This window comes from Symsagittifera roscoffensis, chromosome 1 (assembly GCF_963678635.1).
Source record: "Symsagittifera roscoffensis chromosome 1, txSymRosc1.1, whole genome shotgun sequence".
Lineage (NCBI taxonomy): Eukaryota > Metazoa > Xenacoelomorpha > Acoela > Convolutidae > Symsagittifera > Symsagittifera roscoffensis.
This window is the reverse complement of record NC_087062.1, coordinates 20,686,414-20,713,173: the sequence shown is the minus strand read 5'-3', so window position 1 is coordinate 20,713,173 and position 26,760 is coordinate 20,686,414. Positions and strand designations below refer to the sequence as shown.

The 26,760-nt window shown below is 34.2% G+C and overlaps 1 protein-coding gene across 1 annotated transcript in view; it reads right to left on the bottom strand.

Moving 5' to 3' along the window:
* The window catches only part of LOC134852195 (E3 ubiquitin-protein ligase rnf213-alpha-like), an 81,701-nt gene extending 58,339 nt beyond the window's left edge, over window positions 1-23,362 (bottom strand). Inside the window, exons 1-4 of the mRNA XM_063868533.1 lie at window positions 19,226-23,362; window positions 18,886-19,039; window positions 11,416-11,699; window positions 11,077-11,230 (exon numbers count right to left, since the gene is read on the bottom strand). Of these exons, the coding sequence (XP_063724603.1) occupies window positions 11,077-11,230; window positions 11,416-11,699; window positions 18,886-19,039; window positions 19,226-23,362 (4,729 nt within the window). The remainder of the gene's footprint in view (window positions 1-11,076; window positions 11,231-11,415; window positions 11,700-18,885; window positions 19,040-19,225) is intronic.
* Window positions 23,363-26,760: the final 3,398 nt, after the last annotated feature.

Genomic DNA, 26,760 nt, shown 5'->3' with positions numbered 1-26,760 from the left:
AAATGACAGTTGGAAAAGAGTAATGAACGCAAGGAAACTGAAAAAAAACTGATTGTTTCTTCAAGAGCCTTCAACTTTTGAATTTCGGAGAAATTAATATGCTTTGATGGCTTTAAAGCTCTTGAATTTTGTAGAACAGTTCATAATGGAAACTTTTTGTGAAAATTAACCAAATTTGAGAACACTAGATCAATATGTGAAATTTTAATCTCGCTGGGAAATCTGATAACTAATTTACTTTTTCGAAACCAGAAGTCGATCAAGTTTTCGTGACCTTTTCATTTTTGCTGTTCGATAGTGGAGTTTGCCTTCCTTTTAACAATGGAAATGCACCGAAAATAAAAAGAAATCACAAGTTAAACCGCGAAAAATCTAACCTGAGCGTGAACAAAACTTAAAACTTTTTCCTGAAAATAAGACCTTTATAAGCGTATCCATTACGTTCATTACTCTTAAGAAATTATGACCATGACAAAAAAACGAGAAACTGAAACCACTGATGTTGGCCTTGCACTGAGTAAATACACACTTGCAATTGAGCAAAGTGTCAATCATTCTTAACAGATAACAAGGAACGGAACGCAAAACATGCTTAGAACTTTTCAGCCCGCTAAAAAACAAGGAAACGTGACTTTTTACGACTCAAGAATCAGTTTAGCAGCTTCTGACCAATCCTTGCTCATTTTAATCCCCCACACACGCCCTGTCACAATTAGATCTGCCAAAAACACTATAAGCAAAAAACAAACAAGGATAGCCGACCAAAATCATTAACTTTTATTTTTCTCCAAAAAAGTGTAGTTTTTTGTAAGTGGCGTGATGAAAGATATTTACAAACGCTTGAAAAAATAGTGCATTAGGCACAGTTGTCTGAAAAAAATGAATAACAAAAAAATGAAAAAAAAAATCTTTTGCACCATCATTAAAAACAAGTTTTAGAACTTTTATTGCCCAGGTTGCGCCAAAAACTTGCTTCCAAAACTAGCTTTTCTCTTGGTAACATCAGGTTTTCTGATCCCATAGGACCAACTTTCATGCACAGAGCCGAAGCTACACTTCGCAAATACGAGCGAGAAAACGACAAAAAGCAGCTACAAAAAAAATGAAAAAGGAAAGGTTAAAATAAGCTTCGAATTAAAAACAACTTTTTCAAGGTGTCGGAATTGAACCAGCGATTTCGAGACTTCGGGTCTCAAGTTCTCGTTTCTGCTCCATGAGCTTTTGAAGTTTGCTCACACTAACTATCAATAAAGCAGCTGCAAATGCTAACAAATTGCCAATGCTATGCAGTAAAAATTCCAACAAATATAAATCAAACTATTGCTAAGTGTGGCATCGAAACTATGAACAGTATATTAAGATTCTCACGTCTTTCCCTCTGTGCCACCGTCACTTGCAGAACATCGAACGCCTGCCGTAAATAAAGTAGAGAACAAATGCTAAGCCATTTTTAATGCTACAGACCGTGATTCAAGCAAAAAAGCCATTTTATTTGGACAAAGAGTAGAACCATACAATACACTACAGTCGCTGGCTCACACAAGTAATAGCTAACGCTATTCGATCAAATCATGTTACTCGTTCGAAATTAGACTAAACTTCAAACCAGTTTTTCTCGACACTGAAACAATCAATTCTCAAGAAAAATTTTAGCTTCTGAACTATCTTTGCTCATTTTTATCCACCCCATACACGCCCTGTCACAATTAGATCTGCCGGAGGAGTACGATAAGGGGCAATAAAGCTGATACAAGATTCCTTTGTTAGAAGACTTGTATCTACACTATTTGAGAAAAAAAAATCAACATTTTAAGACACATTTAAAAATGAACCATGTTGGATTGTTGATCAACAAAATTCGTATTGGTCTTTTCTGTAACTTTTGTTGATTCAGTTTTTATTGCATTTTTTGACTTCAAAAACAAACACAGCCAAATAACAGTTGGAAAAGAGTAATGAACGCAAGGAAACTGAAAAAAAACTGATTGTTTCTTCAAGAGCCTTCAAGTTTTGAATTTCGGAGAAATTAATATGCTTTGATGGCTTTAAAGCTCTTGAATTTTGTAGAACAGTTCAAAATGGAAACTTTTTGTGAAAATTAACCAAATTTGAGAACACTAGATCAATATGTGAAATTTTAATCTCGCTGGGAAATCTGATAACTAATTTACATTTTCGAAACCAGAAGTCGATCAAGTTTTCGTGACCTTTTCATTTTTGCTGTTCGATAGTGGAGTTTGCCTTCCTTTTAACAATGGAAATGCACTGAAAAAAAAAAGAAATCACTTCAAAAACAAACACAGCCAAATAACAGTTGGAAAAGAGTAATGAACGCAAGGAAACTGAAAAAAAACTGATTGTTTCTTCAAGAGCCTTCAACTTTTGAATTTCGGAGAAATTAATATGCTTTGATGGCTTTAAAGCTCTTGAATTTTGTAGAACAGTTCATAATGGAAACTTTTTGTGAAAATTAACCAAATTTGAGAACACTAGATCAATATGTGAAATTTTAATCTCGCTGGGAAATCTGATAACTAATTTACTTTTTCGAAACCAGAAGTCGATCAAGTTTTCGTGACCTTTTCATTTTTGCTGTTCGATAGTGGAGTTTGCCTTCCTTTTAACAATGGAAATGCACCGAAAATAAAAAGAAATCACAAGTTAAACCGCGAAAAATCTAACCTGAGCGTGAACAAAACTTAAAACTTTTTCCTGAAAACAAGACCTTTATAAGCGTATCCATTACGTTCATTACTCTTAAGACTTTATGACCATGATAAAGAAACGAGAAGCTGAAACAAAGTTTCACATCTACAGGATGTTGGCCTTCAGAAAATACACATTTGCAATTGAGCAAAGTGTCAATCATTCTTAACAGATAACAAGGAACGGAACGCAAAACATGCTTAGAACTTTTCAGCCCGCTAAAAAACAAGGAAACGTGACTTTTTACAACTCAAGAATCAGTTTAGCAGCTTCTGACCAATCCTTGCTCATTTTAATCCCCCACACACGCCCTGTCACAATTAGATCTGCCAAAAACACTATAAGCAAAAAACAAACAAGGATAGCCGACCAAAATCATTAACTTTTATTTTTCTCCAAAAAAGTGTCGTTTTTTGTAAGTGGCGTGATGAAAGATATTTACAAACGCTTGAAAAAATAGTGCATTAGGCACAGTTGTCTGAAAAAAATGAATAACAAAAAAATGAAAAAAAAAAATCTTTTGCACCATCATTAAAAACAAGTTTTAGAACTTTTATTGCCCAGGTTGCGCCAAAAACTTGCTTCCAAAACTAGCTTTTCTCTTGGTAACATCAGGTTTTCTGATCCCATAGGACCAACTTTCATGCACAGAGCCGAAGCTACACTTCGCAAATACGAGCGAGAAAACGACAAAAAGCAGCTACAAAAAAAATGAAAAAGGAAAGGTTAAAATAAGCTTCGAATTAAAAACAACTTTTTCAAGGTGTCGGAATTGAACCAGCGATTTCGAGACTTCGGGTCTCAAGTTCTCGTTTCTGCTCCATGAGCTTTTGAAGTTTGCTCACACTAACTATCAATAAAGCAGCTGCAAATGCTAACAAATTGCCAATGCTATGCAGTAAAAATTCCAACAAATATAAATCAAACTATTGCTAAGTGTGGCATCGAAACTATGAACAGTATATTAAGATTCTCACGTCTTTCCCTCTGTGCCACCGTCACTTGCAGAACATCGAACGCCTGCCGTAAATAAAGTAGAGAACAAATGCTAAGCCATTTTTAATGCTACAGACCGTGATTCAAGCAAAAAAGCCATTTTATTTGGACAAAGAGTAGAACCATACAATACACTACAGTCGCTGGCTCACACAAGTAATAGCTAACGCTATTCGATCAAATCATGTTACTCGTTCGAAATTAGACTAAACTTCAAACCAGTTTTTCTCGACACTGAAACAATCAATTCTCAAGAAAAATTTTAGCTTCTGAACTATCTTTGCTCATTTTTATCCACCCCATACACGCCCTGTCACAATTAGATCTGCCGGAGGAGTACGATAAGGGGCAATAAAGCTGATACAAGATTCCTTTGTTAGAAGACTTGTATCTACACTATTTGAGAAAAAAAAATCAACATTTTAAGACACATTTAAAAATGAACCATGTTGGATTGTTGATCAACAAAATTCGTATTGGTCTTTTCTGTAACTTTTGTTGATTCAGTTTTTATTGCATTTTTTGACTTCAAAAACAAACACAGCCAAATAACAGTTGGAAAAGAGTAATGAACGCAAGGAAACTGAAAAAAAACTGATTGTTTCTTCAAGAGCCTTCAAGTTTTGAATTTCGGAGAAATTAATATGCTTTGATGGCTTTAAAGCTCTTGAATTTTGTAGAACAGTTCAAAATGGAAACTTTTTGTGAAAATTAACCAAATTTGAGAACACTAGATCAATATGTGAAATTTTAATCTCGCTGGGAAATCTGATAACTAATTTACATTTTCGAAACCAGAAGTCGATCAAGTTTTCGTGACCTTTTCATTTTTGCTGTTCGATAGTGGAGTTTGCCTTCCTTTTAACAATGGAAATGCACTGAAAATAAAAAGAAATCACTTCAAAAACAAACACAGCCAAATAACAGTTGGAAAAGAGTAATGAACGCAAGGAAACTGAAAAAAAAACTGATTGTTTCTTCAAGAGCCTTCAACTTTTGAATTTCGGAGAAATTAATATGCTTTGATGGCTTTAAAGCTCTTGAATTTTGTAGAACAGTTCATAATGGAAACTTTTTGTGAAAATTAACCAAATTTGAGAACACTAGATCAATATGTGAAATTTTAATCTCGCTGGGAAATCTGATAACTAATTTACTTTTTCGAAACCAGAAGTCGATCAAGTTTTCGTGACCTTTTCATTTTTGCTGTTCTATAGTGGAGTTTGCCTTCCTTTTAACAATGGAAATGCACCGAAAATAAAAAGAAATCACAAGTTAAACCGCGAAAAATCTAACCTGAGCGTGAACAAAACTTAAAACTTTTTCCTGAAAACAAGACCTTTATAAGCGTATCCATTACGTTCATTACTCTTAAGACTTTATGACCATGATAAAGAAACGAGAAGCTGAAACAAAGTTTCACATCTACAGGATGTTGGCCTTCAGAAAATACACATTTGCAATTGAGCAAAGTGTCAATCATTCTTAACAGATAACAAGTATTGCAAAACATGCTTAGAACTGTTCAGCCCGCTAAGAAACAAGGAAACGCGATTTTTTACAACTCAAGAAAAAGTTTAGCAGCTTCTGACCAATCTTTGCTCACTTTTATCCCTCCATACACTCCCTGTCACAAAAAGATATGACGGAGGCGTATGGTACGGGGCAATTATGTTGATACAAGACTCCTTTGTTAGAAGACTTATATCTTCACTACTTGAAAAAAAATCAACGTTTTAAAACACATGTAAAAATGAACCATGTTGTATCGCTGATAAACAATATTCATATTAGTCTTTTATGTAGCTTCTGACCAATCTTTGCTCACTTTTATCCCCCCATACACGCCTGTCACAATTAGATATGCCGGAAGCGTATGGTACGGGGCAATTATGTTGATACAAGACTCATTTGTTAGAAGACTTATATCTTCACTACTTGAGAAAAAATCAACATTTTAAAACCCATGTAAAAAATTAACCATGTTGTATAGCTGATAAACAAAATTCATATTAGTCTTTTATGTAACTTTTGTTGATTTAGTCTTGTTTGCATTTTTCAGCTTCAAAAAAAAACATAGCCAACTAACAGTTGGAAAAGATTAATGAACGCAAGAAAACTGAAAAAAACTGACTTGTTTTTTCAAGAGCCTTCAACTTTTGATTTTCGAAGAATAACAGAGACTTTAATGGCTTTAAAGCTCCTGAATTTTGTAGAAAACATGATGGGCATTTTTTATTAAAATTAACCAAATTTAAGAAAACTGAATCAGTATGTAAAACTTTCATTTCGCTAGGAAATCTGATAATTAATTTCCATTTTCGAAACCAGAAGTCGATCACGTTTTCGTGACCTTAATATTTTTGCTGTTCGATTGTGGAGTTTGCCCTGCTTTTAACAATGGAAATGCACTGAACATAAAAAGAAATCACAAGCCAAACCGCGAAAAATCTAAACAGAGCGTGAACAAAATTTAAGACTTTTTCCAGAAAAAAAAAACTAAAATCAACAAAAACTTTTTAAAAGTACCCATTACGTTCATTACTCTTAAGATTTTATGAGCATGATAAAGAAACCAGAAACTAAAAACAAGTTTCACATCTACAGGATGTTGGCCTTTAGAAAATACACATTTGCAATTGAGCAAATTGTCAATCATTCTTAACAGATAACAATTAATGCAAAACATGCTTAAACTTTTCAGCCCGCTAAAAAACAAGGAAACTTGACTTTGTACAACACAAGAAAAAGTTTCGCTTCTGACCAATCCTTGCTCATTTTAATCCCCCATACACGCCCTGTCACAATTAGATCTGCCGGAGGCGTATGGTACGGGGCAATTATGTTGATACAAGACTCCTTTGTAGAAGACTTGTATCTACACTACTTGAAAAAAAAAATAAATCAACATTTTAAAACAGATTTTAAAAATCAACTATGTTGTATCGTTGATCAACAAAATTCGTATTAGTCTTGATTGCATTTTTCAGCTTCAAAAATAAACATAGCCAAGTAACAGTTGAAAAGAGTAATGAAGGCAAGGAAACTGAAAAAAAACTGACTTGTTTTTTCAGGAGTTTTCAACTTTTGAAATTCGACGAAAAAAATATACTTCAATGGCTTTAAAGCTCTTAGATTTTGTTGAACACTTCATGATGGGCACATTTTAAATAAAATTAACCCAATTCGAGAAAATTGGATCAATATGTAAAACTTTTATTTCGCTGTGAAATCTGATAATTAATTTCCATTTTCGAAATCAGAAGCCGATCACGTTTTCCTGATCTTTACACTTTTGCTGTTCGATAGTGGAGTTTGCCTTCCTTCCTTCCAACAATGGAAACGCACTGAACAAAAAAAAATCACAAGTCAAAGGTCCAAAAATCAAAACTGAGCGTGAACAAGTTTTAGAACTTTTTCATAAAAAAAAACAAACAAAAATCAACTAAACCTATATAAGAGTACCCACTACGTTCATTACTCTTAATATTTTATGACCATAAAGAAAAAACGAGAAACTAAAACCAAGTTTCACATCTTCAGGATGTTGGCCTTTAGAAAATACTCAATTGCAAAGTCTCAATCATTCTTAACAGATAACAAGGAATGCAAAACATGCTTAGAACTTTTCAGCCCGCTAAAAAACAGGGAAACATGACTTTTTACAACTCAAGAAAAACTTTAGCTTCTGACCAATCTTTGCTCATTTTCATCCTACTCCCCCATACACGCACTGTCACAATTAGATCTGCCGACGAGATTTGTTAGAAGACTTGTATCTAAACTATTTGAAAAAAAGAAATAAATCAACATTTTCAAACACATTTAAAAAATGAACCATGTTGGACTGTTGATCAACAAAATTCGTATTAGTCTTTTCTGTAACTTTTGTTGATTTGGCCTTGATCGCATTTTTCAGCTTCAAAAATAAACAACCAACTAACAGTTGGAAAAGAGTAATGAACGCAAGAAAACTGAAAAAAAAACTTACTTGTTTTTTCAAGCGCCTTCAACTTTTAAATTTCGAAGAAAAAAAATAGGCTTTAATGGCTCTTGGATTTAGTAGAGCAATTTATGATGGACACTTTCTTATAAAAAATTAACCTAATTTGAGACAACTGGATCAATATGTAAAACTTTTACTTCGCTGGGAAATCTGATAATTAAATTCGATTTTCGACATCAGGAATCGATCACGTTTTCGTGACCTTTACACTTTTGCTGTTCGATAGTGGAGTTTGCCTTCCTTTTAACAATGGAAATGCACTGAACATAAAAAAAACACAAGTCAACCGCGAAAAATCTGAGCAGCGTGAACAAAATTTAGGACTTTTTACAGAAAAAAAAAAACAAAAATCAACAAAGACTTTATAAAAGTATCCATTACGTTCATTACTCTTAAGATTTTATGACCATGACAAAAAAACGAGAAACTGAAACCAAGTTTCACGTCTTCAGGATGTTGGCCTTAAGTAAATACACACTTGCAATTGAGCAAAGTGTCAATCATTCTTAACATATAACAAGTATTGCAAAACATGCTTAGAACTTTTCAGCCCGCTAAAAAACAGGGAAACATGACTTTTTACAACTCAAGAAAAACTTTAGCTTCTGACCAATCTTTGCTCATTTTCATCCTACTCCCCCATACACGCACTGTCACAATTAGATCTGCCGACGGCGTATGAATTATTTTGATACAAGACTCCTTTGTTAGAAGACTTGTATCTAAACTATTTGAAAAAAAGAAATAAATCAACATTTTCAAACACATTTAAAAAATGAACCATGTTGGACTGTTGATCAACAAAATTCGTATTAGTCTTTTCTGTAACTTTTGTTGATTTGGCCTTGATCGCATTTTTCAGCTTCAAAAATAAACAACCAACTAACAGTTGGAAAAGAGTAATGAACGCAAGAAAACTGAAAAAAAACTTACTTGTATTTTCAAGCGCCTTCAACTTTTAAATTTCGAAGAAAAAAATAGGCTTTAATGGCTCTTGGATGTAGTAGAGCAATTTATGATGGACACTTTCTCATAAAAAATTAACCTAATTTGAGACAACTGGATCAATATGTAAAACTTTTACTTCGCTGGGAAATCTGATAATTAAATTCGATTTTCGACATCAGGAATCGATCACGTTTTCGTGACCTTTACACTTTTGCTGTTCGATAGTGGAGTTTGCCTTCCTTTTAACAATGGAAATGCACTGAACATAAAAAGAAATCACAAGTCAAATCGCGAAAAATCAAAACTGAGCGTGAACAAATTAAGACTTTTTCCTGAAAAAAAAAACAAAAAAAATCAACAAGACCTATATAAGAGTACCCACTACGTTCATTACTCTCAAGGTTTTCTGACCATGATAAAGAAGCGAGAAACTGAAACCAAGTTTCACATCTACAGGATGTGGGCCTTTAGAAAATACAAACTTGCAATTGAGCAAAGTGTCAATCATTCTTAACAGATAACAAGGAATGCAAAACATGCTTAGAACTTTTCAGCCCGCTAAAAAACAAGGAAACATGACTTTTTACAACTCAAGAAAAACTTTAGCTTCTGACCAATCTTTGCTCATTTTCATCCCCCTCACCCATACACGCCCTGTCAAAATTAGATCTGCCGGAGGCGTATGGTACGGGGCAATTATGTTGATACAAGACTTCTTCGTTATAGATACTTAGCAATAGTTGATTATTATAAAAATTAAAAGGAGAAGCTGAGAACGCTCTGCTACGCCAACAGACAATAACGAAAACAAAGACTGATTTTTAGTTTAAAAATTCCAAGAGAAAATGTATCGCCTTTGATAATCTCTTTGAATTTTGATCTTGATGAAACAATTTCAGGAAACATTTTGCACCAAAAAAAATCAATACTACCCAAAAATCGAACTGAAGGCACCTTTGTAACTTCGGAGTCAAGTTTCGAAAGAGTTCGTTGGCCCTTTCCATGCATTTTTGTTTGTGTTCACAGACACTAAGTTATCATAAAGTAACTTTAGACTGAGAAGCAGCGGGGTTCATCTTGATTAAGAACAAAAACCTTGAGTCCTCAAACACAGCCAACTGACAGTTGGAAAAAAGTAATGAACGCAAGGAAACTGAAAAAAAAACGACTGGTTTTTCAAAAATCTCCAGTTTTTGAATTTCGAAGAAAAAAATATATGGCCTTAAAGCTCTTTGAACTTGTAGAAAAATTCAAGATGAACACTTTTTTGATGAAATTAACCCAATTTCAGAAAACTGGATCAATAGGTAAAACTTTTATTTCACTGGGAAACCTGATAATCAATTTCCATTTTCGAAATTAAAGTAGATCACTTTTTTGCACCCTTTACAATTTTGCTGTTCGATAGTAGAGTTTGCTTTCCTCTTAACAATAGAAATGCACTGAACGTAAATAAATCACATGTCAAACCGCGAAAAATCAAAATTGAGCGTGAACAAAATTTAAAACTTCTTCCTGAAAAGAAAAACAAAACATAAATCAGCAAGACCTATATAAAAGTACTCACTACATTCATTACTCTTGATAAAAATGGATATCTCTTTTTATTAATTGGACATTTTTCTCGTTTATTATTAGTATTAGCTAGTAAAAAATTCGATCGCTCATTACTAGTTCGAGAACGAAAACATCAAAACCTATCAAGAAAAAAGAAAACTATTAGAACTTTTTAATGCAGCCCGAAGAACGACTGATACGTATCTATCATGTCATCGCTTCCATCTTAATAACAAAATTCTGGTTGTTTAAATTTTTGTGGAAAAACTCAACTGAATTGCAAGTTACTTTCCACTTTGTGGTCAGAACAAAAACAATTTGCTTTAACTCTTCTTATACTTCTTTTCAAATTACTTCTTTTGAACTATTTTGCTTTACACTAAAAAAACTAGACAGTTGTAAAAAAAAGCAGTGATGAATTTGAGTGGAGTCCCTCATAGGCGAAGGACCGAATGGGCGAAAAAGAAAATCAGCCAATCAGATTTCAGAAATCAAAAATTTGGCAAGAAAGCGTGAAAACCTCCATGAAACTTAACATTTCCAAGTACCTAATATTAATATTGACTGAATATAAACACGCCAGAAATAAGCAAAACTATCACTGACCGCCAGCCAGTTTGAACAAATGTTATATTTCTAGGGTTTCGTTTTAAAAGAAGCTAAATATTGCTTCATTTACTTCCTTGTAATAAAACGGCAATTGATCCATTTTAATAAATGACTTTCGGCTTTTTTTGTTTTCAGTCCTTCGCCCTTTCGGTCCTTCGCCCATTAGAATAGGCCCCATGAATTCGTTCAAACTTTAATCATTTCTGCAAAACTTGTTGTTATAGGAAATAACTGTTTTGTCGAAATTTACTCACTGTGCATTTTATCGCGGATCCAACCCAGGAAAGCGGTCTGCTCCACGAATGCTTTGATTGAATCAATTTCAGCCGGCTTTATGTCTTCGAAGTCTTTGTTGCATTTCAGAATTGTGTCGTCTAACTGTTTCAGCAGCACTTCCTGCAGATTGTCCTAAATTTATTTTCAAGTGATTCTGCATGAAATTTGGACCTGGTGGTTTTTAAACAATTTTAATTAAGGTTTAAGCAATTCATAATTGATGAGTACTTTTTTTGAACAAGGTTCAATTTGAGATTTAATCTATCCACTGGTTATGAATGAGTTAAATACTAAATGACTAGCGATGAAACCCCAACCAATTTTGAGAGAGTATCCAGAACTGCGAAGTGATTTTCAATTCCCAGCACTTCCTTCAAGTCCAAAAGAGCCTGCACGAAGTCTTTGTTATTTCGCAAAGTATCCAGCTTCAAAACTTGAACCATTCGAATATCTTTCACTGCCTTTAGCTCGTCTTTATTCTTTTCATCATTCATGCTTTCTGTCAAAAACTCAAACATGAAGTGAATTTCTTCTTTTTTCTCATTTTCACGATACTGTTTGAATCGCCGTTGGGCTGTTTCCGCTATGATGTCGCCACTTGCTAAAGAACCAGCAACGCGCAAATATTTTGACCGAACAGCTGCTAAAAGTTCATTGAGCAATTGTTTGTACGTGCATAAATGGTTTTCAGCCAGGCAAGACCGCTGTACCTCTTTGAAAGTCATTTTTGAAAAAATGCGGCTTTTCATATAACTCGTGAATGTTTCGAGCGAAGTTAGCTCGGAGTCAAGTAGAGATGGAACAGCAAGAGTAACATTTCCTCTACGGTCGATTTCTGCAAACTTTTTCAGGGGTATATTTTGCCAGTCTTCCGTGGATCTTTCTAGTTCCTTCATGTCGATTTCGATATTTTGTGTCCTTAATTTGTTAATTAGTTCTTTCAGCTTCACGATTTTTTCGAAACTTGATTGAATGGATTTGCAAAGGGAATTTCATTTCTGCATTTTGCTTTCTATGTCTTCAGCTTTCGCTTGTAGCATCATCATACAAATGTTTTTAAACACTGTACTCAGGCCAACTAATTTGCTGTAAAATGTGAAAGATACGTTTCCACATTCCAGTTCCTCGAATACATGATTGAAGCTTCCACGAACTATCCGGAAGGGCTCCTGAAAGCACGCTTCCGTCTTTGGACTTTGACGGACCAGATGAAGTAATGGAATAAACGGTTTCCAGTCCAACATTTTGAACATAACTTCGTGCGCGCTTAGTGAAGTGTTTATGACAGGTAATTTTTACGATGCAATTTTCACGAAAGCAAAATCGAGTGCCAGTGACCATTTCGCTTTGTTAGAAGACTTGTATCTAAACTACTTGAAAAAAAATCATCATTTTAAAACACATGTAAAAAATGAACCATATTGTATCGCTGATAAACAATATTCATATTAGTCTTTTATGTATTTTTTGTTGATTTAGTCATGATTGCATTTTTCAGCTTAAAAAAACATAGCCAACTAACAGTTGGAAAAGATTAATGAACGCAAGAAAACTGAAAAAAAACTGACTTGTTTTTTCAAGACCCTTCAACTTTTGAATTTCGAAGAATAACAGAGACTTTAATAGCTTTAAAGCTCTTGGATTCAGTAGAATACTTCATGATGCGCATTTTTTATTAGAATTAACCCAAATTTAGAAAACTGAATCAATATGTAAAATTTTCATTCCGCTAGGAAATCTGATAATTAATTTCCATTTTCGAAACCAGAAGTCGATCACGTTTTCGTGACCTTATTATTTTTGCTGTTCGATTGTGGAATTTGCTCTGCTTTTAACAATGGAAATGCACTGAACATAAGAAGAAATCACAAGTCAAACCGCGAAAAATCTAAACTGAGCGTGAACAAAATTTAAGACTTTTTCCAGAAAAAAAAACAAAAGCCAACAAAAACTTTATAAAAGTATCCATTACGTTCATTACTCTTAAGATTTTATGGGTATGATGAAGAAACGAGAAACTAAAACCAAGTTTCACATCTACAGGATGTTGGCCTTTAGAAAATACACATTTGCAATTGAGCAAAGTTTCAATCATTCTTAACAGATAACAAGTAATGCTAAACATACTTAGAACTGTTCAGCCCGCTAAAAAACAAGGAAACGCGATTTATTAAAACTCAAGAAAAATTTTAGCAGCTTCTGACCAATCTTTGCTCACTTTTATCCCTCCATACACGGGCAATTATGTTGATACAAGACTCATCTGTTAGAAGACTTATATCTTCACTACTTGAAAAAAAATTAACATTTAAAAACCCATGTAACAAATTAACCATGTTCTATAGCTGATAGACAAAATTCATATTAGACTTTTATGTAACTTTTGTTGATTTAATCTTGATTGCATTTTTCAGCTTCAAAAAAAAACATAGCCAACTAACAGTTGGAAAAGATTAATAATCGCAAAAAAACTGAAAAAAAACTGACTTGTTTTTTCAAGAGCCTTCAACTTTTGATTTTCGAAGAATAACAGAGACTTTAATGGCTTTAAAGCTCGTGGATTTTGTAGAACACTTCATGATGGGCAATTTTTATTAAAACTAACCCAATTTAAGAAAACTGAATCAATATGTAAAACCTTCATTTCGCTAGGAAATCTGATAATTAATTTCCATTTTCGAAACCAGAAGTCGATAACGTTTTCGTGACCTTAATATTTTTGCTGTTCGATTGTGGAGTTTGCCCTGCTTTTAACAATGGAAATGCACTGAACATAAAAAAAAATCACTAGTCAAACCGCGAAAAATCTAAACTGAGCGTGAACAAAATTCGAGACGTTTTCCAGAAAAAAAAAACTAACAAAAATCAACAAAAACTTTTTAAAAGTATCCAATATGTTCATTACTCTCAAGATTTTATGAGCATGATAAAGAAATGAGAAACTAAAACCAAGTTTCACATCTACAGGATGTTGGCCTTTAGAAAATACACATTTGCAATTGTGCAAAGTGTCAATCATTCTTAACAGATAACAAGTAATGCAAAACATGCTTAAACTTTTCAGCCCGCTAAAAAACAAGGAAACTTGACTTTGTACAACACAAGAAAAAGTTTCGCTTCTGACCAATCTTTGCTCATGTTTATCCCCCATACACGCCCTGTCACAATTAGATCTGCCGGAGGCGTATAAATTATGTTGATACAAGACTCCTTTGTTAGAAGACTTGTATCTACACTATTTGAAAAAAAAATAAATCAACTTTTTAAAACACAGTTGAAAAAACAACAACTTTGTATCGTTAATCAGTAAAATTTGTATTAGTCTTTTATGTAACTTTTGTTGATTGAAACTTGATTGCATTTTTCAGCATCAAAAATAAAAACTTAGCCTACGAACAGTTGTAAAAGAGTTATGAACGCAAGGAATCTGAAAAAAAAATTGACTTGTTTTTTGAAAAGCCTTCAGTTTTGAATTTCGAAAAAAATTAGACTTTAATGGCTTTGAAGCTCTTGGATTTTGTAGAAAACTTTATGATGGGAACTTTTAAATAAAATTACCCAACTTTGAGAAAACTGGATCAATATGTAAACATTTTATTTCGCTGGGAAATCTGATGATTAATTTCCATTTTCGAAATCAGAAGTCGATCTTATTTTCCTGACCTTTTACTCTTTTGCTGTTCGATAGTGGAGTTTGCCTTCCTTCAAACAATGGAAATGCACTGAACATAAAAAAAACACAAGTCAACCGCGAAAAATCTAAACAGCGTAAACAAAATTTAGGACTTTTTCCAGAAAAAAAAACAAACAAAAATCAACAAAGACTTTATAAAAGTATCCATTACGTTCATTACTCTTAAGATTTTATGACCATGACCAAAAAAACGAGAAACTGAAATCTTCAGGATGTTGGCCTTAAGTAAATACACACTTGCAAATGAGCAAAGTGTCAATCATTCTTAACAGATAACAAGGAACGGAACGCAAAACATGCTTAGAACTTTTCAGCCCTCTAAAAAACAAGGAAACGTGACTTTTACAACTCAAGAAACAGTTTAGCAGCTTTTGACCAATCCTTGCTCATTTTAATCCGCCATACACGACCTGTCACAATTAGATCTGCCGGAGGCGTATGGTACGGGGCAATTATGTTAATACAAGACTCCGTTGTTAGAAGACTTGTATCTACACTACTTGAAAAAAATAAATCAACATTTCAAAACAAATTTAAAAAATCAACCATGTTGTATCGTTGATCAACAAAATTCGTTTTAGTCTTGATTGCATTTTTCAGCTTCAAAAATAAACATAGCCAAGTAACAGTTGGAAAAGTGTAATGAAGGCAAGAAAACTGAAAAAAAAACTGACTTGTTTTTTCAGGAGTTTTCAACTTTTGAAATTCGACGAAAAAAATATACTTCAATGGCTTTAAAGCTCTTAGATTTTGTTGAACACTTCATGATGGGCACATTTTAAATAAAATTAACCCAATTTGGGAAAATTGGATCAATATGTAAATTTTTTATTTCGCTTTGAAATCTGATTATTAATTTCCATTTTCGAAATCAGAAGCCGGTCACGTTTTCTGATCTTTACACTTTTGCTGTTCGATAGTGGAGTTTGCCTTCCTTCCTTCCAACAATGAAAACGCACTGAACAAAAAAAAATCACAAGTCAAACATCGAAAAATCAAAACTGAGCGTGAACAAGTTTTAGAACTTTTTCCTGAAAAAAAAAAACAAAAATCAACAAAACCTATATAAGAGTACCCACTACGTTCATTACTCTTAAGATTTTATGACCATAAAGAAGAAATGAGAAACTAAAACCAAGTTCCACATCTTCAGGATGTTGGCTTTTAGAAAATACTCATTTGCAAAGTGTCAATCATTCTTAACAGATAACAAGGAATGCAAAACATGCTTAGAACTTTTCAGCCCGCTAAAAAACAAGGAAACATGACTTTTTACAACTCAAGAAAAACTTTAGCTTCTGACCAATCTTTGCTCATTTTCATCCCCCTCACCCATACACGCCCTGTCACAATTAGATCTGCCGGAGGCGTATGAATTATTTTGATACAAGACTCCTTTGTTAGAAGACTTGTATCTAAACTATTTGAAAAAAAAAATCAACATTTTCAAACACATTTAAAAAATGAACCATGTTGGACAGTTGATCAACAAAATTCGTATTAGTCTTTTCTGTAACTTTTGTTGATTTGGCCTTGATCGCATTTTTCAACTTCAAAAATAAACGCCCAACTAACAGTTGGAAAAGAGTAATGAACGCAAGAAAACTGAAAAAAATCTTACTTGTTTTTTCAAGCGCCTTCAACTTTTGAATTTCGAAGAAAAAAAATAGGCTTTAATGGCTCTTGGATTTAGTAGAGCAACTTATGATGGACACTTTCTTATAAAAAATTAACCTAATTTGAGACAACTGGATCAATATGTAGAACTTTTACTTCGCTGGGAAATCTGATAATTAAATTCGATTTTCGACATCAGGAATCGATCACGTTTTCGTGACCTTTACACTTTTGCTGTTCGATAGTGGAGTTTGCCTTCCTTTTAACAATGGAAATGCACTGAACATAAAAAGAAATCACAAGTCAAATCGCGAAAAATCAAAACTGAGCGTGAACAAAATTTAGGACTTTTTACAGAAAAAAAAACAAACAAAAATCAACAAAGACTTTATAAAAGTATCCATTACGTTCATTACTCTTAAGATTTTATGACCATGACAAAAAAACGAGAAACTGAAACCAAGTTTCTCATCTACAGGATGTTGGCCTTTAGAAAATACAAATTTGCAATTGAGCAAAGTGTCAATCATTCTTAACAGATAACAAGGAACGGAACGCAAAACATGCTTAGAACTTTTTAGCCCGCTAAAAAACAAGGAAACGTGACTTTTTACAACTCAAGAAACAGTTTAGCTTCTGACCAATCTTGGCTCATTTTTATCACCCCCCCCCCCCCCCCCCCCCATACACGCCCTGTCACAATTAGATCTGCCGGAGGCGTATGATACGGGGCAATTATGTTGATAACAGACTTCTTTGTTAGAAAGTTGAGCCAATACAATCTTAGCAATTACTGATCACTATAAAAATTAAAAGGAGAAGCTGAGAACGCTCTGCTACGCCAACAGACAATAACGAAAACAAAGACTGATTTTTAGTTTAAAAATTCCAAGAAAAAATGTATCGCCTTTGATAATCTCTTTGAATTTTGATCTTGATGAAACAATTTCAGTAAACATTCTGCACCAAAAAAAAATCAATACTACCCAAAAATCGAACTGAAGGCACCTTTGTAACTTCGGAGTCAAGTTTCGAAAGAGTTCGTTGGCCCTTTCTATGCATTTTTGTTTGTGTTCACAGATACTAAATTATCATAAATGAACTTTAGACTGAGAAGCAGCGGGGTTCATCTTGATTAAGAACAAAAACCTTGAGTCCTCAAACACAGCCAACTGACAGTTGGAAAAAAGTAATGAACGCAAGAAACTGAAAAAAAAAACGACTGGTTTTTCAAAAATCTCCAGTTTTTGAATTTCGAAGAAAAAAATATATGGCCTTAAAGCTCTTTGAACTTGTAGAAAAATTTATGATGAACACTTTTTTGATGAAATTAACCCAATTTCAGAAAACTGGATCAATAGGTAAAACTTTTATTTCACTGGGAAACCTGATAATCAATTTCCATTTTCGAAATTAAAGTAGATCACTTTTTTGCACCCTTTACAATTTTGCTGTTCGATAGTAGAGTTTGCTTTCCTCTTAACAATAGAAATGCACTGAACGTAAATAAATCACAAGTCAAACCGCGAAAAATCAAAATTGAGCGTGAACAAAATTTAAAACTTTTTCCTGAAAAGAAAAACAAAACATAAATCAGCAAGACCTATATAAAAGTACTCACTACGCTCATTACTCTTGATAAAAATGGATATCTCTTTTTATTAATTGGACATCTTTCTCGTTAATTAATAGTATTAGCCAGTGAAAAACTCGATCGCTCATTACTAGTTCGAGAACGAAAACATCAAAAACCTGTCAAGAAAAAAGAAAACTATTAGAACTTTTTAAAGCAGCCCGAAGAACGACTGATACGTATCTATCATGTCATTGCTTCCATCTTCGTAACAAACTTGTGGTTGTTTAAAATTTTGTGGAAAAACTCAACTGAATTGCAAGTTACTTTCCACTTTGTGGTCAGAACAAAAACAATTTGCTTTAACTCTTCTTATACTTCTTTTCAAATTACTTCTTTTGAACTATTTTGCTTTAAACTTAAAAAAACTAGACAGTTGTAAAAAAAAGCAGTGAAGAATTCGGGTGGAATCCCTCATAGGCGAAGGACCGAATGGGCGAAAAAGAAAATCAGCCAATCAGATTTCAGTATTCAAAAATTTGGCAAGAAAGCGTGAAAATCTCCATGAAACTTAGCATTTCCAAGTACTTAATATTAATATTGACTGAATATTAACACGCCAGAAATAAGCAAAACTATCACTGACCGCCAGCCAGTTGGAACAAATGTTATATTTCTAGGATTTCGTTTTAAAAGAAGCTAAATATTGCTTCATTTACTTCCTTGTAATAAAACGGCAATTGATCCATTTTAATAAATGACTTTCGGCTTTTTTTGTTTTCAGTCCTTCGCCCTTTCGGTCCTTCGCCCATTAGAATAGGCCCCATGAATTCGTTCAAACTTTAATCATTTCTGCAAAACTTGTTGTTATAGGAAATAACTGTTTTGTCGAAATTTACTCACTGTGCATTTTATCGCGGATCCAACCCAGGAAAGCGGTCTGCTCCACGAATGCTTTGATTGAATCAATTTCAGCCGGCTTTATGTCTTCGAAGTCTTTGTTGCATTTCAGAATTGTGTCGTCTAACTGTTTCAGCAGCACTTCCTGCAGATTGTCCTAAATTTATTTTCAAGTGATTCTGCATGAAATTTTGGCCTGGTGGTTTTTTAAACAATTTTAATTAAGGTTTAAGCAATTTATAATTGATGAGTACTTTTTTAGAACAAGGTTCAATTTGAGATTTAATCTACCCACTGGTTATGAATGAGTTAAATACTAAATGACTAGCGATCAAACCCCAACCAATTTTGAGAGAGTATCCAGAACTGCGAAGTGATTTTCAATTCCCAGCACTTCCTTCAAGTCCAAAAGAGCCTGCACGAAGTCTTTATTTTTTCGCAAAGTATCCAGCTTCAAAACTTGAACCATTCGAATATCTTTCACTGCCTTTAGCTCGTCTTTATTCTTTTCATCATTCACGCTTTCTGTCAAAAACTCAAACATGAAGTGAATTTCTTCTTTTTTCTCATTTTCACGATACTGTTTGAATCGCCGTTGGGCTGTTTCCGCTATGATGTCGCCACTTGCTAAAGAATCAGCAATGCGCAAATATTTTGACCGAACAGCTGCTAAAAGTTCATTTAGCAATTGTTTGTACGTGCATAAATGGTTTTCATCCAGGCAAGACCGCTGTACCTCTTTGAAAGTCATTTTTGAAAAAATGCGGCTTTTCATATACTTCGTGAATGTTTCGAGCGAAGTTAACTCGGAGTCAAGTAGAGATGGAACAGTAAGAGTAACATTTCCTCTACGGTCGATTTCTGCAAACTTTTTCAGGGGTTTATTTTGCCAGTCTTCCGTAGATCTTTCTAGTTCCTTCATGTCGATTTCGATATTTTGTGTCCTTAATTTGTTAATTAGTTCTTTCAGCTTTACGATTTTTTCGAAGCTTGATTGAATGGATTTGCAAAGGGAATTGCATTTCTGCATTTTGCGTTCTATGTCTTCAGCTTTCGCTGGTAGCATCATCATACAAATGTTTTTAAACACTGTACTCAGGTCGAATAATTTGCTGTAAAATGTGAAAGATACGTTTCCACATTCAAGTTCCTCGAATACATGATTGAAGCTTTCACGAACTATCCAGAAGGGCTCCTGAAAATACGCTTCCGTCTTTGGACTTTGACGGGCCAGATGAAGTAATGGAATAAACGGTTTCCAGTCCAGCATTTTGAACATAACTTCGTGCGCGCTTAGTGAAGTGTTTATGACAGGTAATTTTTCCGATGCAATTTTCACGAAAGCAATTTCGAGTGCCGGTGACCATTTCGCAATGTCATTCAAATCTATTTGGTAATCACTTCTGCTGTTGAAATCCATAAAATGTTTGAGACTATTTATAATTGCTTCCTCGAATAGTCCCTCAACTCCACTTCTATCGAAGTCCTTTTGGTCTTTTTCAATAACATTAAGCATATCCGAAAGGGTTAAATAAAAACGGTGAAGATCTCCCCCCATCAGTTTTCGGTCGATAATTCCCAGAATGATTTTTTTAATGATCGCTTCCACAGTTTCTCGCGTGTAGTTTGAGAAACTTTTTCGCGTGCGCAGAAGGTATCCCCATTCAACTATCTCATTTTGTGTCACACAAATCAGCTGTAAGTTGGCTTTATTCAAGTAATTGCCCAATTTTTTTGCAAAATCTGAAATGGAGAACTTTCCCTCGAGCTCTGCGAACGCAATACCACGACTCTCAAATAATTCCATGAAGTCTAAAATGATTGCTATAACAGTGTTGCACCACTTGACTTGGGGACTGTACATTGGTTCTCGGGCTGTGAGCATCAGCAATCTTCCACAGTTTTCCAAAAAGTCAATCGCTGTTTCTGACTGTATCTCCAATTCCTCGCTAGTTGTTATTAGAAGACTCTTCATCAGACAGATAAATTTGTTTTGTTTCAATTGTGTTCCGTTATTGGAGTCACGAGAGAGACGGTAGTAATAACAATTCACTATTTCATCGACTGGTAAGTTAAGATTTTTGATTAGCTCGCAACTCGTCCAGTTTTGTCTGAAATACACCAGCAACAGCTGTCTTCTAGTACTTTTCGATGTGTAGTAACTACGAAGACTTTCAACAACCTCTGTATTGACCTTCAGCGCATAGTTTAAATTAATGAAAATGGCTTTTTCGTTCATTGTGAGCCATTCGATTAAAACTGGGTACAGTTTGTTTTTCTGAATCGCTTTGACACTCAGCAATTTAGAACAGACATTTTTGATTGCAGAATTCAACGAAGAAGCTTGTGAGACGTGATCGGCAAGAGCATGTTCGGAAGCATCAGTAAGAAACAAAGCCGACCGAAGAAACTTTTCGTAGACGTCTTCAGAAACAGAATCAAGAGCCGAAATAGAGAGATCATATGCTTCAATTAGAGTGAAGAGAGCCACTATGGCCATTTGACATTCATGTGATTCTGTAAATTCGCCGCTAATTTGGTAAGTGTCAAAAATAAGTAGGAAAAGTTTGAAAACTGTTAGAATTATTTCATCGACAGACATCAACTCGAGCGTGCTCATATAATTGGAAGTACCAGCGTTTATTTGTGACAACGTTTTCAAGACAAACAAACTGGTTTTTCTAAAAGCATCAACGTCAATTTCATTGCTAAGAAGCTGCTGGAAAAGATATCTCAAATAGATTCCCAAGCCTACAGAGTTTTGTGATCCATAATAAGTCTTTCGCTTATCAGTGCTTTCCTTAAAGAATCCGACAACTTTAGAAAACCAACCTTCCGATTTCTTAAGATCAGATTGGGCAAAAAACGAGACCAGTCCGTCGTACTTGATAATTTTCTTGCCGTTAAGTTGACTTATGCGCCTATTAATTTCACCATCCTGGTGCATTTGTTCCCATTCGAATTTTTTCGTTTTCGGATTTTCGGCAACATACTTATAGTCAAACTTCCAATGGCTTCCAGTTTCAATTAAAACACGAATCCAAACGTAGTCCTCGATTGATCCGACAATATGACCGGGGGTCGTTTTCTTGAAATTGTCTAAAGAAGTTCGGACACCGACTAGTAGTTTTTTCTGCCCAAACGAACATAGATCCGATCCAACTATCACGTTTATTTCTGTGAATTTGTGAGCACTATCATCGTGCAAACTGTCTCTTTTCGAATTGCAAAGTATGTCCTGCAAAGAGAATCTATTTTCCACTGACTTGTTTCGATTGAAGTTATTTTGATCATCAGCATCACTCGTTTCAGATTCATCTTGGTCGTTATCTTCCACATCTTTTGAGATATCTTTTGTTTCCGCTAGTTCTTGCAACGTGCGTCTGGTAACTTTCACTGATGTTTTCGCTGCAGATTTCGAGTCACATCGTTTAAAGCTTATATCTTTATTTCTGTCGTCAATTACTTTCTCATTCTTTTTTAAATCACTCACCGTAACTTCACTGGATTTCTGCTGTCTCGCCAATAATTCCGGGTTGTTTTTAAACACATTACAATCTTTACTCTCGGATATAGCATATGAGTAAGAGAACTTTCTGTTCGCAGAGATTTCCTTTTTAGGAACAACTACTTCCATCTGCAATTTGGAGTTAACGTTATCGTGGGAAACTTTGGTTCCAGGAAAGAATTTACCGTTTGTAATTTTATCTTTCTTCGTGAGAACTAAAACACCGCAGTATACGGGAGTACTCAGACCGTGGTTTAGAGCCTCGACACCAATTTCGAACTTGAAGCACCAGTAAGGGGTACTTTCATTTTTATTATAAAATTTGGAAGAGTCTTTTATCGCAGAAAACAGTCTGTCTGTTTTAGTGCCTTCCGAGACAGGCGGGTTCTCAGGATAATTAATCTGTGTCGACATTTTTTCCATTTGAGTCTGTTTCGCTTCCAAATTGCTGGAGCCACCCGTGTTTCGTGAAAATGTTATAAGGGACGCCTCTACTGGACTTTCTGTAGCCTGATTTTTAATATGCAGTAATTGACATTGAGGATCAGGGTTGTAGTTAAAAGTACTTTGATCAGCGTGAGCGCAACTATCAAATGTCTGAGTTTTTTCCAAGTCACTAAAAACTTTGCCTTCACTTGTTAATTCAGAAGTCTCGGTGGTATCAATGGCAGTAGAAACGTAATCATTTTCAATTGCAGATTCCTGCTGTTTATTTGCATCACCAGACATGTTTAATGAATTAGCTGGCTGAGAATCGTGACTCAAAGCAAGCTCGTTATCATGTTTTTCACTGGTTCCAGCGATTTTGCTCTGTTTGAAAGGTGATGCAGCAACGGCGTTTTTATCGCTCGTTTGGGATTCACCATTTGAAAAGCCGACATTTAAGAAGTCATGGCTTCCGGTGTTCTCTGAGTCACTGTGCGCTTTTTCTGCGGTGGTTCCATTTTCGGTGTTACTCGCAACTACATCCATGGTTGCATCACTGAAAAAAAAAATTTAAATGAGGCGAATATAAAACAAAAGTAACACAAGATTACTCTAAGAATCTAGTAGAAAACACTAAGGTGGGCAAATTCTGGCGGTAACGCACACAAGCGTTAACAGCTCAAAAAGATACAGAATCAAGTCCCCGGCCAGCAAATTAAAAACAGAGCATCTAATCATAGTTCAGAAAAAAATTGATAAAATATGTTCCCTGAAACTTCAACATAAAAATGAGGCTCGTTTTCGTTTTCCCCACCTCGCATGATCATCAATTTTATGGTTTAACGAGTGGTTTAATAAAGTTATTTATGAATTATATTATATTTGTTGCGGCCTAATTAGTCCGAATGACAATTTCCATACTAATCGGACAATTTAAACGCATTTTATTGGTAAAAACTCATAAATAGAGGGAAAGGAAAAAGAGCAGAAAATATATTTGATAGCAAAATTGCTTTGCCTCATTCGCAGAAAATTTAACATAAATACTTGAAAAATCATTAACTAAAATTAAATTCTTGGAAAACGGCAAATTCAAACAAGGATAGCCGGTCGCTGTGCAAGTAGCACAGAATGTTCCGACCATATTCATAAAACGAAACCAAAAAAAAACTTGAAATTTAGTGAATTAAATCACAACTGAGAAGACTTTAATATGATATATCATGCGAGCCATTCCGAAAATAAGTTGCGCAGGCTGTATTTGCGTAGAAAAAACTGTTGAGACACTTCAAATACTAAGTTCCTCCCCACTGCCAGTGGCGGAAGCAATCAATTATGAATACACGTCGACTTTTAGACGGCCAAGATGGGCGCTTTCCTTCATATTTAGTGTGGATCAACGCCGAAGGAACCAGTGCGTTGACCCAAAACAGAAACTGTTTACGTTTTAATAAAAAACGAATCAAATTTTTGAGGGGTAGGATTTGTCACCGGAAAATCTTATTTGAATAACGATACCGAAAAACAAATTAGAAAAATTTGGCAAACATTGAGTTGAACAAAAAATTATGAGAGAAAAATTACAACGCAAAAAATTTACTATCAGCTAGAACAAAAAGAAGTTATGTCCACCACAGAAAAAAAGCAACTACAATATCACCTTGAATATAAAAAAACTAGTTAAGCCAAAAAAATTCGAGAATAATATTAGCGAGAACAATCAATTGAGATTCCGCCCAACATAATTTTAAAAAAAACATTTGAGAAACAAACTAGAAACTATAATGGTTTTACTTAGACATTAATTTAGCAAAAATTATATATTTTTTACAGATTTTTTTCTGATGTTAGTAGTTTTTTGTTTGTGGGGTGAGGGAGTAAAAAATAGCTTAAGACTACCTACCAAAAACTTTTTTAAAGAATAAACGATTTTACACAACTTTGACTTAAAATGAATCGATAAGAAGAGCGAATCATTACTAAACTCGTATAAGAAGCAATAACATCAAAATCAGTTTTTCCCAGAAACTTTTGGCAAGATACTTGCATTATTTTATGTACCTCTGAACTACTAGGGCTTTTATATGAGATATCAGTAGAGCCATTTTCAATTTCATTGTAACTAACTTTGAGTGAAAAAACAACACTTAAAACAACCGAAAATAAAGTTACTTCACACTTCGTTTTGGGAACAAAAACAACGTGAAAGGTTTGAGTAATGGTAAACGTTGAAAAAATCAAAGAAGATAAAAACGTAATAGCGTATATAGTTTGAATCTTCACCGAATATATTTGTAACCCCCATCAAAGAGGCTCCAAAAAAATTGTCTATAAGTAAGCTGATAAATTCAAACGGAAATAAGGAAGCTAAAAAAAATTGATTGCATTTTTGTTTCTGCGTCCAATCCACTGTGTCAGTATAACAAGCTAAGACCAAAGCAATTGCCTTTATGTCTAACCATTACGCTCAAAAACCCTGACTTGAATCACACACTGCAATACAGAATGTGACAAATATGTTATTTTTAATCGAAAAAAAAACGGAAATAAGGAAGCTGAAAATATTAACTGCATTTTTCTGCCAAATTCACTCGGTGTGTAAACAAAATCTAAAACCAAAAAATTTCTTTTATACCTGCGCGTTTCTTGGACGTGCCCTGAGCCTAAGTCACACACGGCACCTCTACACCAGCATGTCAATTGGAATTTCAGAAGCATACCTTCCATAATATGGGTCATGCGGCAAATATATAACTTCTAATTAAAAAAACTATCTTGGAAACATATTTAGCCTAAGAAAACACCTAAAAGTGAGCTTATATTTATAATTGAAATTCAATGGGAAAGTAAGGAAGCTGAAAACATTGATTCTTTCCGTGTGTAAGCAAAAACTAAAACAATAAATGACCTTATGATGGCTCGTTTCCGTGGAACTGCCCTGAGCCAAATTAACGCATTGCACTGGTCTAATGTTCTTCAAATGAACAAGGAAGCTGAAAACATTGATTGCATTTTTCAAAAAAAATCAATCATTCGGTGTATAGGCAAGAGCTAAAACTAAAAAAAGACATTTGAACTGAATAAAAAAATTAGGCGAAGACAAAAATGCTTGTTAACAAAAAAGCCACAAAGTCGAATAAAATCAGGCGGAAACAAAAACGAGAATTAAATAAGTAAACACTAGCGGAAAACAATAGCCAATTTTTAGTCCCAAAAATGGAAATACTTATCAGACAAAAACCAAAAATCTACAGAAAAGTCTTATCGAACAAAAACTTGCTAAATTTACGAAGATGGCACTCTTGATATAGTTGAAAAAAGGCAGGAGATATTTTACGCCAAAAAACGTAATCAATCAATAAAAAAACAATACTAACAAAAAATTGCACTAAATTTGATTATTGTTTTGAAATAGCTCAAGTAGGCAGAACATCGAATACCATCACATTTGCAAAATTCAAATCTGCAGATAACCAAGAATCTCCTATTTAAAAAGATAACCTATCTACAGACAACCTAGTCAAAAAGAATCGCTTTATTTATATCTCAGTAAAGACAGTATCGATACTACAAATATCTGATTGTTCCGACCATTCAAAAAAAGAGGATTAATGGTCTAAGATGTTTTCCCAGTCAATTATGACATCCTGAGAAAGCTTGTGAGATGTCTCAATTGTGGTATGAATTGCGTTTTTTATCTTATTTTGAATGTTGAATTTTGCGTTGTATCTCAGTGTCTATTCTTTTTGATTTTTGAAGATTTTTTGCGGTCCTTTTTGAGTACTGTCTAATTTTGATCTAATTTTAAAAAGGAGATATGATCTAATTTTGAAGAAGTAGGCGAATAGAATGTGGTCATCAAGATGCCACCTGACAAGCTGATGCTTTTTATTAGAGGTACAATTTCATAGCATTTATGTTTTTGTTTCTGGCTTAAAAACAAT